Source organism: Austrofundulus limnaeus, unplaced genomic scaffold (genome assembly GCF_001266775.1).
Source record: "Austrofundulus limnaeus strain Quisiro unplaced genomic scaffold, Austrofundulus_limnaeus-1.0 Scaffold2072, whole genome shotgun sequence".
Taxonomy (NCBI): Eukaryota; Metazoa; Chordata; class Actinopteri; order Cyprinodontiformes; family Rivulidae; genus Austrofundulus; species Austrofundulus limnaeus.
Window position 1 is genome coordinate 1 of NW_013954474.1, and position 11,715 is coordinate 11,715.

The 11,715-nt window shown below is 37.6% G+C and overlaps 1 protein-coding gene across 1 annotated transcript; it reads left to right on the plus strand.

The window, feature by feature from the left end:
• Window positions 1-3,231: 3,231 nt before the first annotated feature.
• Window positions 3,232-10,831, plus strand: LOC106536992 (retinal-specific ATP-binding cassette transporter; the record flags this gene model as incomplete). The annotated part of the gene is given in 5 exon segments (XM_014034357.1): window positions 3,232-3,293; window positions 4,281-4,422; window positions 4,527-4,654; window positions 7,671-7,789; window positions 10,634-10,831. Coding segments are annotated over 4 exon segments (567 nt in total), but the record flags the coding sequence as incomplete, so codon positions are not given.
• Between the last annotated feature and the right edge of the window lie 884 nt (window positions 10,832-11,715).

Below are 11,715 nucleotides of genomic sequence, written 5' to 3' on the forward strand. Positions count from 1 at the left end.
TTTAAACTTTTGCATGGTAGAATCAGAAGCTGCTATTCTTATTAGTGACAATAACAGTAACAGCTTTTTTGACAAGTTTAAAGTTTCTTTAAAATAGCTACATTCAAAATGTTTTAAAATAAACTACAAAAATTAATTTGATAAAGTGCAAGTTAAATTATACCTGTATCTTCAAATATATTTGATAATGTTTTTAACTTTTAAAAAATTGCATGGTAAAACCAGAAGCTGCACTTCGTATTCGTGATAAACTTTGGCCTTTTTTTTGATGGGTTGCCTTCATTTTTACCTTCTACTTTGCATTTAAAATAAGTTTCCATTCTCGGCAGGTTGCTAAGGTTCTTCTTCTACATATTAAAAAAGTTGTCAAACATCTGAGTGGTGCACTACCGCTACTAGTGGTGAGAAAGTGTATTGCAACTTCTTTTAAATCAATGACGGCCCTCTGCGGCCCAAAGGTAAAAACTGTTGTTCTTTTGAGGCCCTCAAGGTGGCGCTCACGGCCCACAATTGGGCCGTGGCCCATAGGTTAAGAATCTCTGCTCTAGGGGGTAGGTTTAGGACTAAGAAGTGAATTGAGATGAGATCAGGTTTAGGGTAAGGGTCAGGCTACAGAAATAATTTCAGTCAGTGAACGGGCCTAATAAGTATAGAAATAAGGCAGGTCAGCTAAAACAGTGGRGAGGCTTTGGTGTGCATGAGAATGTGAGTGTGGTGTGTTACAAGGTAGAAAAGCCTGGATAAGAGAGGTTGTGGGTCCAAACGTGACTTCCGTAGTCACGGCATACATAAAGCATAAATCATCATGTTCTATAACAGCAACAGATGACGTTATGTAAATCAGCTCACCAGTAACACTACAGGAAGTTTTCATTGCTGATTTCTACTTGCAGGTAAGTCTGTTTTTATGCATGTACAGATAATCCTGCTGAACCAAAATTGAATGGTGGGAAACACGGCTCTTTGAAGTGAGACAGATCTTTTATCACATTATAGGTGCGGCCATTCAAAAGATGTTAATTAAATGTTCAATTTTGGTTCAAAAGGTTGGTTTTTGGTTAAGGTTGAAAATTGATGGTGGATCAACCATCAAACAATCATCCAGTTCTAGCCAAGTAACCAATGTTGAAAATATGTCATTGAATCAATGTTGTTTTACAATTTTTAGTTTATCAACTTAAAAGGTTTGAGACAACATGTTGCCTCAAAAGTTTGGAGTTCTGATAACGTGTTCAGGTTTACAAAGTGGCTTTAGAAAAGTTGAATATTTTAATGTAAAATGGACAGGGAATCAATATTGATTCCTATACATTAATTCAATATGAAATCAACACAATATACCTGTAGGTTAGTTGGTTGAAACACCATTGATCTGGTATCAGTTATGATGAAAAACCTATCGTTGGTTTAACATTCAAGTCACCAACCACTTTTTGCATAATTTAGATGTCAGGATTCAACATGGACTCAATATTTCGGCCTAACCAAATTACAATGTTGATTCACCCATATTTTGCTATCTGGGGTTTGATCGTTTGTACCCACATAGCAAAATTTCCCTGGCCTAGTTCTGGCCCACACAATGTAGTAAACACTAACATTCGGCCCAGATACTGTACCTCAAAGAATGACGGCCAATTGGTGACCCAGATGTGGTTTGCCAGAGATGGTCCGTGCATGTGCCAGCACTACATGAACCAAACCACATCTGGGCCAGTAACGGAATTGATACGTTTGGGCCAGACAAACCAAACCACAACTGAACCAGACATGGCAATAACAGATTTGGGGCACATAAACCAAACCACAGCTGGGTCATTTATGGCATTAGTTTTGGGCCACAAAAAAACAAAACACAACTGGACCAGACCACGTCGAAAACAGTGCAATCATTGCCATACCTGGCCCATAACCAGTTGACAAACCACTTGTCATGCCAGCTGTCAAACAACAGTGTCAGCTTGACACGATCTGGCCCACACCTGCCCACTATGTGGGTTCCTACATAACAAATTTTGTCTGGTCCACGTAATGATTGTTTGCAAACCTCATGTCTGTTCTCTTCAGATTGTGAAGAACTCTTTTCTCTTCAATCCAACACAAATAGAATAGATTTTTTCTTTTTAATTTACATCACTTTATAGTTTTGTGAATATACCAGAGTGAGACTAAATCATTTTGTTGTTTAATCTCCGGTTGCATAAATCAGTTTTAAGCATTCTTGGTCTTAAGGGGGAAACATGAAAACTGTAGGGCCATCCATTGCAGTTTTTTTTCTCTTTTCCCTTTGCTTGTTGTTGAAATGAAAAMCTGACGTGCCACTGGGGACTCAGCCTGCCAGGTGGCAAGAAGTGGTTGTATTAACGTAAAGAAGTGGTTGACACTCTGATTCCTGGAGAGGATTGAGTGTGACGAGGAGATGATAAAGAGTCTGAGATAGCTTCAGTTTAGGGACTTACCAGCACAGACCACTCACTCAGGCTGGGGTTTCCTCTACTAATAATAACAAGAGGAAATGGTATTTTAAAAGGGAAAAAAACACGTATGCATTTAAGCTGTGTAACATTAGCAGAGGATGAGTCAAAGATCGAAAACATTTATTGCTTTAATGTYTTGAAATGTATTACAGCCATTTTAAATCATTTGAAAATAACATTTGTGATTTAGTATCAGCTTGTGTCATCATGAAAGGCAGGTGAAAGTGCATGTGTTTGTTATTAGTAACATACTGTATCTCATTAACCATTGGACAGATTTTCTTAAGACTCTAATGTCCAATTGATTCAAGATGGCTGCCACTGGTAATCAATGTTACCAAACATAAAAATGCTTGTAATTCAGTTTGTTTTAAAGAGGCTTGCTAGCTGTAGCGCTTCCAAAGAATTGCTTAAATCAATGAGAAATATTCATGCAATGTAAACCTACAGGCTGTGCAGAGGTTTATAAAACATTCTATATTATCATTCTATATTTTATTATCATTATATATTATATAAAATGTCAGACTTTTTCCTTAAAATCTATTTGTCTAGTTATGCTTGCCTTAAATAATCAATGCACATTGACATAATGGGGGAGATTTACTCCAACTTTGAGTGATTTAGCAGAAAGTGCTGCAAATGATTCAAGCCACAGAAACCTGAGAAGATGTATTTGACAGGCTGAGTCGTAAAATAGATGTGTGTTGTTTTTGTTGCAGGTGCGGCTGATTGTCGAGCTGCTGTGGCCTCTGTTTCTCTTCTTTATACTGGTGTTGGTGAGGTCAACCAACAAGCCCATTTACAAAAGTCAATGTAAGTACAAGCAGGGTTTAATGCTGAGTTTTTTGTGCCAAATTTAGCAAAATATGTAACATAAAATAATTCAACACTTAGCTGAATTTAATCATGAATCCCAGAACTGTTCATTTGTCAAAATGTTGCATAGAATGCACTGAGATCACTTCACCTCCTTTAAAAAATATCTTTTAAATCTGCTTCTGCTTACTGACTCTATAGTCGTCTTCTTATGCCATTTTCGTTTAAGCTTTTATCTTGCTTTTCCCTACTTTTAGCTTTGTTTACTTTTGGCTGCTTTTCTCTTACATGCTCTTACTTTGAGCTTCTAGCTTAATTTTTGCTACTTTTAGCTAGCCTTTTGCTGAGTTAGCATTCTGCTACTTTAATCTATATGCTATCATGTTGCTACCTTTTAGCATTGAACTAGCCTTTCCGTGCGTTAGCTTCCAGCTTGGTTTTTGCTGCTTTCTGCTAGCATGCTGCTATTTTTTTCTTCTAGCTACCATTTTGCTACCTTAGCTTTTAACTAGCCTTTATCTAATTTTAGCTTTCAGCTTTCTTTTTACTGTTTTCCACTAGCATGCTCATTATTTTAAGCTTCTAGCTGCACGTTTGCTACATTCAGCTAGCCTTTTGCTGAGTTTAGGTGGCATTCTGCTACTTTTATCTTGTAGCTATCATTTTGCTACTGTTCAGCTTTTAGCTAGGCTGTACCTAACTTAGCATTAGCATGCTCTTATAAGCAACTAGCTATAATTTTGCTACATTTAGCATTTGCTTCAATGTGCTTTAGATCGTTTTTTTCCTTTTCTTTTGCTACTTTTAGCTTGTCTTTTGCTTTTATAACTTTTGGCCAGTGTTCTTCCTTTTAGTTTTAACAACTTGGTTTTTAACTTTTTAAGCATGTTTCAGCTAAATTTGCGCATTGGTTTAGTTTCTGTTGTTTCCCCRTCTTCAAAGTTCAAAGGTGGGAGGAGAGTAAACAGCTGTTCTCTCCTTTAGGTCACTACCCAAACAAAGCCATGCCATCAGCGGGGGTGCTGCCCTGGCTTCAAGGTTTGATGTGTAACATCGAAAATCCCTGTTTGAACTATCCAACGCCGGGGGAGACACCAGGCCAAGTCAATAACTTCAACAACTCCATGTACGCACTGAGCTGTTCTCTTTTCTGCTGTACACAGACATGAAACTTTCTGATTATAGTTATACCAACTGTATTTGATCTCCTCTGTCTTTCAAACATTGCAGAATCGCGGGGATCTTGATCGAACTACAGACCAGTTTGGTAAACAAGTCAGTTCTGAGTAACGCCCGGCTGCTGATGAACGATGTAAACCAGTGGTCTTCTGTCCTGTCCCTGTCCAACCCTGGCAGTGGTAAGGGTGGTAAAATCATTGCCCACCACCATAAAAGAATGAGGGTTCATGTAATGTCTGTGTGTTTGCTTGTCTGTGATGGAGCAACATTTCTCATGAACCACTGGATGGATTAGAGCTAAATTTCTGGAAAGTAACCATTGGTTGTACATCTTTAGCTGTGTCCAAATTCCAGGTCTGTGTGGCTCGCGGGACCCAGACTACTCGGTCTAGGTGAGCCAGGTCCTTTGTGGACCATGAAGACCAGAAGAAAGTGGCTATGAATTTGGACTTAGCATTCAACTTTATTCCCGCCCTTACCTCGGCACGTGTCCTATCGCCTACCAATGCTAAAAGGAAGAAAAATTAGCGAAATTAGCGAAATATTATGTATAATAATATTATACGGTGGCTCATTTGGTAGAGCTGATGCCTCTCAGCAAGAAGGTCACTGGTTCAAATCCTGGTCTGGGGACCTTTCTGGGTAGAGTTTGCATGTTCTCTCCGTGCATGCGTGGGTTCTCTCCGGGTACTCCGGCTTCCTCCCACAGACCAAAAACATGACTGTTAGGTTAATTGGTAACTCTAAATTGTCCCTAGGTGTGAGTGAGAGAGTGAATGGTTGTTTGTCTCGTTTGTCTTTATGTGTGGCCCTGTGATGGACTCGTGACCTGTCCAGGGTGTACCCCGCCCCTCGCACTGTGACTGCTGGATATGGGCACCAGTGACCCACGCYACCCTGAAAAGGAAGAAGCGTGTACAGAAAATGGATAGATGGATGGAATATTATTATTATTAATAAATTAACCAAATTGTCTCAGATGCAATACATGAAGAACTAAGGGACCCACTGTACCACTGGTACAGTGGGTACAGTACTGGATGACCCACTGTCATCGTTTACTATGATTTCTGACAAGAATAATAATATTAAAAAACGTGTCTATGCAAATGACAAAATCTTAAAAACGCAACTGCTTTAAACTTTAAATATTTGTACCACCCAAACTGTACATCTGTCTCTCACTTCATCTGCCATTACAAGCAATAATAAAAAGGGTGGGCTGTAATGGATACACCAAAACAGTCCCTAAAATTGGAGGAAAACCAGGGTGAGTTTTTGGGTCGCAATTGGACCAGCCTTTGAATTTGGACAGCATTCGACACATCGCTGAGATGTAATTTGCCATTGAGGTACGCAGCCTGTGAATTTGGACACAGCTTAACGATTATTTTTTTAAAAGGTACTAATTCATGTCATACCCCCAAAATGGCTATAGCTCAGTCATTTTTACAGCTACTGAGCTAAAATGGGGTGTGATGGTAGCTGAGGATCATCCCCAACATGAAGTCTGAACGATTGCAGATCTTGCAAGGTATTTGTTTCAAACATTGGTATTAAAGGCAGTAATAGGTGTTCCTCCCAGGAAAACTAGTTTTTAGTTTCTTTATGCATTTACATATCTTCTAATCTCTTTTTCACTCTTTCTCAATGCATTTCACTTTTTTCTTTTTCTCTCTTCTTTTTTTCAAAAAAAAAAAAAACATAATAATGGGGTGGAAAGGATGGCTAAAGGGGGAGAAGGGAGGCCATCAAAAAAAAAAAAAAAAGTTTCTTTATGCAACAAAAGCAATACAAAACCAAATTTCTAAATGGCGTTGAAATTAATGGTGAAATTTACACTGCAGCTGAAATCACTGCCAATGCCTTTGTCAAGTGCTCTTGATCAGGGGAAGTGTCCCGCTTCGCGTGGATGACAAGCCGGAGGATTTGTTATTCCCCTTCATTCCTCAAAAACAGTGGCGTGTGATTATTTATGATGCAATTTGCTGTGCAGACTGACAGATCGTTTGTCTTGATAAGTTGCTACTTTGCATTAGGCTCATTTAGTCTGATGATATTCAGATTTTCACACAGCACCTAATTTGCAAAAAGGCAACCGGGGGGAGGAGGAGGGTGGGAGGGAGCGGGGAGTGGCTGTTCAACAAGCAGCTTCTGGGCCCATTTGCATTTCTGGGGGTCGCTGGTTTGTAATATACAAGATTAAATCCATCAAAGATCCACGCCCGGACGTAATTAATGGAGACTTGCTGCTGTCTGAGGCGAGAGCACAAAAGATCATCAAGGGGGGTGCTAGCAAAAGATGGCAAAGGTGATTGTGTTGTCCTTCCTTTTTTTCTTGGTGTTTTGATTAAAAAGACTCAGGTGGTCACTCCACTGTGAGAGTGCGGAGCATGATCTGTTTCCCCTCGGCGTAGACGATGACGAGCACAATAATGAGTCGTCAGTAGGAAACAGGAGTCGTTTGATCGAGTTAGAGCAGCGTTTTCCAATCAATTCCGGTTGTTTTCACCAGAACGTGCCAAGAGAGAACCTTTAAAAGCTCACCGTACACATAATCGGCTGAGTTTCACCACATTACCGATGCAAAAGGGATGATTTAAATATTTTACTTTTGCTCTTAGCTACATTTCACATTAGCTCTGGTAGGGGTGGGAGAGCAGCGGTCTCTGCCATGGTGCACTATTATTTTTAACACCCACCGAAATAAAGTCAAAGGCCAACATGTTAATCTGTTTACAACCCAAATATTTCATAAATCGCATCACAGGATAAATCGACAATCAAGTAAATTTTGCAGTTGGCTTGATTCAAGATGGCCACCACGTCACCTGATCTAAAGTGCCTGTGATGTGCATTTACCTCATTTAAAAACATCAAAGAAACATCTTTATATTTAGGACACTTGGCATAATACACACGATTTTACCCATTTTGTCATACAACTGGCATATTTTCTTTTGAAGTTGGTTCAGTCAAAGTGAAACAGGAAGTGGGATCAAAGGGGAACTCTCTGGTTTTTGGTTAATGAAGCAACGTTCTTTGAACGAACCCTCAACAAACACATAAATGTGTATAACAGTCAGTTTCACAGGCATTGAGACAAGATTTGGTGTGATAGAAGCTGCCAAACACAGTCCAACCACTTGTGTTTAGGATTTCCACATGAGTAACGTTTCTTTTCTTTTTTACCAGTCACCATGAGGAGCGTTCTGACGGACAACCAAACTTTCACCACGTATCTGACTCGGAATTTATCAGTTTCACCAACCGTTGTCCAAAGCCTCATGAATGCTCAGCTTCAGCTCACTCCAGTAAGTACAATACTTTCTCAACATATCAAAAAAAAGGTATTTTTCATCTTCTGCCGTGAGTACAAGAATTTAAATACAGTATTATCAATTTGTTCAAAATGTGTTAGGAGTGCTGTGCTCGAACACTTCGGGCTGAAACATCCCGGCCCAGGGCAGCCGCTGGGACTCCTTGTCTCTGTATTCATATTCCAGGCACTCTTTSGTATTTGCTTGACAAAAATGTAATTTGAAACAGCTCACAGAAGGTAATTTTGTATGAAAGGGGTGTCAGTTGAAGTAACAAGTGCTTTTTTGTTACATGTCTTTCAGTTGTTTGTTTCCAGATTAAAAACAAAAAGGGGATTATATTTAGACTTTATTTAATTGTATTTTAGTTACAAGATTCCTGTTGTGTTTGAAACAGAAACAATCTAATAGTGGAATAAACAATAGAAAGGAGGGCTAAACCACACGGGACATTTTGTAACATCTGGTGAACAAGACTTTTATTTTTTACTAACTTTAAACATGTTCAGTTCACATTCATCTGGTGGGCTCTGCTAATACGCTAATCATGGAACTAGCTTCTCATTTAGCGGATTCATTTTATTTATTTATGTTTTATATTTTGTTTATTTTGCTTAAATGTTAGCAGGCCAGTTAGCTTTGGCTAAATTAGGTTCTGCTAACTTTAAATCCACTAAAAATTACAAGTGTAAAACTTCCTTTCTTTTATGCCATTTATTACAAATTAATAAAAACAATCCCCTCTTAAAAGCAACACTGGGTGTGTCAGGCACRGTGTGTGTAGCATGTAGCATCTTTAGCAGCTAAACTTGAAACTGAGTGTTAAAAAGAAATAAACAATTAACAATATTTGAATAAAGAATAAAAAAAACTGACTATGTATTAACGCAGTAGAGAACATATTTGCTATTTTTTTGACTAACATCTAACAATATTTACAAACTCGATGAAAGAAATGCTTTTATTCTGAAAGAGGTCACATTGGATGTATCACAAGTTAGACAGAGCTATAACTGGTTTGGATTGGCCGAATTGCCACAGATGGTACCACCCACCTTCAAATTAGACCAATAGAAAATTAACAACAGGTTTGTGTCAGTCCAGACGTCTTAGTGGTTAGTGTTAGCTTTCTCTAATTTTTTATATTTTTAGCGGATTAGCTTTAGCACAGCTAAGTTTCTTGTTTAGCAGTTTAATGGTGAATGAACTTAATGTTTTGGTTAGCTTGGTTAGCTGTGCTCACCACTACATTCATAAATACAGTTCTGTTTAGAYACCAAAAAATATGCCTTTGTGTTGAGACCTTTAGCTACTTAACAACTTCCAAAGCTGTGGAAGTCCATTTCTACTACAGATGAAAAAAAATTGTCATCAAAATTACAATAAAAAGTCATAATCTTAAAATCTCAGATTTAAGACTTATTGCATAAAGTTGACTGGGATTTTACATTATATTGAACTGAGGATTAGGTCACAAAGTGTGGGGAAATAGGCTGCTAAAGTGTACTAGTTAAAACATTTGCAACTATTGCATTTTGAAAAGTTTTTAGCGAATAAATACCTTATCTACGGTTTTACGTGATGGATTAGGGTTTTTATTTTCATGAAAATACAAGCTCATATTTAAGAGACACTGATGTGTGATATTGAGATCTTACCTTAAAATGATGAGATTTCCATCATATTTATGAAAAAATGACAGTATCTCAAAAGACTATCATGATTATGAGATAGCAAATTAATAATTATGAGCTGCTGAGTTATGAGATGTATGATACTGAGTCATAATTATCAGATGCTACTTTTTAATTGTGAACTTACACATATTCCTAAAATATCAGTGCATAGCTATGACAACATCTCATAACTATGCAACTGCTGAGTCATTAGGATGAGATGCATCATTATGATGCTATCTCATAATTATGGTCTAATTTGAAATGACTAAGAAATAAATATGATCATAAGTATGAGACAGTTAGGTTTTATTTATGAGGTTCTAGGTCATAATTATGACARGGAGAATATTTTTTATGATAATTACAGTGGCGTAAATGGGCTTCCATAAACAGCCTGCGTCGTTAACAAGGCATCCTCTCTTTTCTTTCCGTAACTGCCTGGTTTGATAAATGATCCGTGTTCATCCATAGATGTGTGTTATTGTCTGGTTCCATATACTCTTTTATCACCCATCTCTTCTTTTCTCTGCATTCTGTTGCTGCTGCATATTCTTTTTGTTCCATAAGRGGCCATTCTATCAATTTAGAGGCTGATTGTTCAAGTAGTAAAGTAGTTTTTTTATTTTTAAATTTTTTTTATTTTTTAGCAGTGATTCAGTCTCCACCGCTTCTCTTTTTTTTTTTGTTATGTAAGACTTTGAACCCCCAAGTTGCTCCCTAAATGGTTTTCCAGTATCTGATTAAAGAAAGAAGCCATGCACATCCAAAACACAAATGAAAAGTTGAAAGTAGTTGGAAGAAGGCAGATGGTAAAAAGTACCACGTGGAGCTGACATTTTACAAACTGGTAATTGTTCATAATATGACCCTGATTTTTAAAAAAACCTGGGAAGTTGTGTAAAATGTTAACAAAAACACTCAAAGCAAAAACTTGTATTGTCCCAGGTATCAGGGCGTTTTGAATGAGGACMAATGCTTGTAAAAATGCTCTTATCRGCACACCARTAAAATGAACACAATTGTTTARATCCTCGTTTTGAAGTACGAAATGTAATTAGCTTTATTGTCACTGAAACTCCTGARCTATTACAAAGAAACGGGTGGAATACAAAGTTCTTGTTTGTCAACTTTAGCTAGCATTATTATTTTATTTTTCCAGATGATGGGCATCCCGAGGCCAGACAACATGAGGAGCATCCTGTGTGAGGGGACAAACCTGGACAAGTATGTCCAATTTAGCAGCCAAACGGAGAGGGAGGCTTTTCAGAACGTCAGCTGCTCCCTCACTCAACAGCAGCTGATTAACGCCCAGCAAGTCTTCCTGCAGAACCTGGATGGGAGGAAAGTGTTTTCTGGGGTAAGCCTTTTCTGCTGCCATCTGCACCTAAACCATCAGGTCCCACAACGCTCCTCATTAGGGTCCGATACAACTCAAAGTAACTTTGCATCAGAAGTTTGAAGCTACTTTATTTTCATTTTTTTGCAAGATCTTGCAAAGTGTGTCCATACTGATTAGCTTGATAGAACATAGATCACTTGCATGCAAGAATATCTCACCTGCTGTAGATAGCTTTATAAACAAACTTTTTGTTTTCTCAGTCAAAATACACAAAAGAAATCGTATCTTATCTGCCCAAATTAGTGGGCTAATGTCTAGTTCGAGTCAGTCCCAGACAAGTACTTGTTCTCATTTAAAATGTCCTGATACCAGAACTGATACCGTTTAATGTGTTACACATTACATTTAAAGTGAAACGTTTGTTTGTTACATGTTTAAGAAATACGTACAAGTTGAAAGAAAGCTTTATTTTTATTTACTTTAAAATGTTACAGCTGTATATATTACACTGTATATTAGATTTAATCCAGTCAGAGGGGCTGCAGGTCTATAAGGGAGAAAAAACACCTCGCCAAATTTTTGCCGATTGCTTTTAAAGTTATTGTGTAAAATTRTAGTTCTAACTCAAGTACTCTGTATTGTTACTTGGTATCAGGGAGTACCCAAACTGAAATACTCATACTCGGTTAAAAAAAAACTGGTATCAGAACACCCCTTTTTATTTCACTTTATTTGAAGGTTTAACATACAAGACTGATCCTGTATTAGTTTCAACATCAGAGTTATTATAGTTAACTAAAACTAACTAAATAACAAAAACAGAAATTGAAAAAAACATTTTAGTTAACCAAAATAAATAAAAACTGTAAAAAAGTGAAAAAAAAACAATAACTAACTAAAAC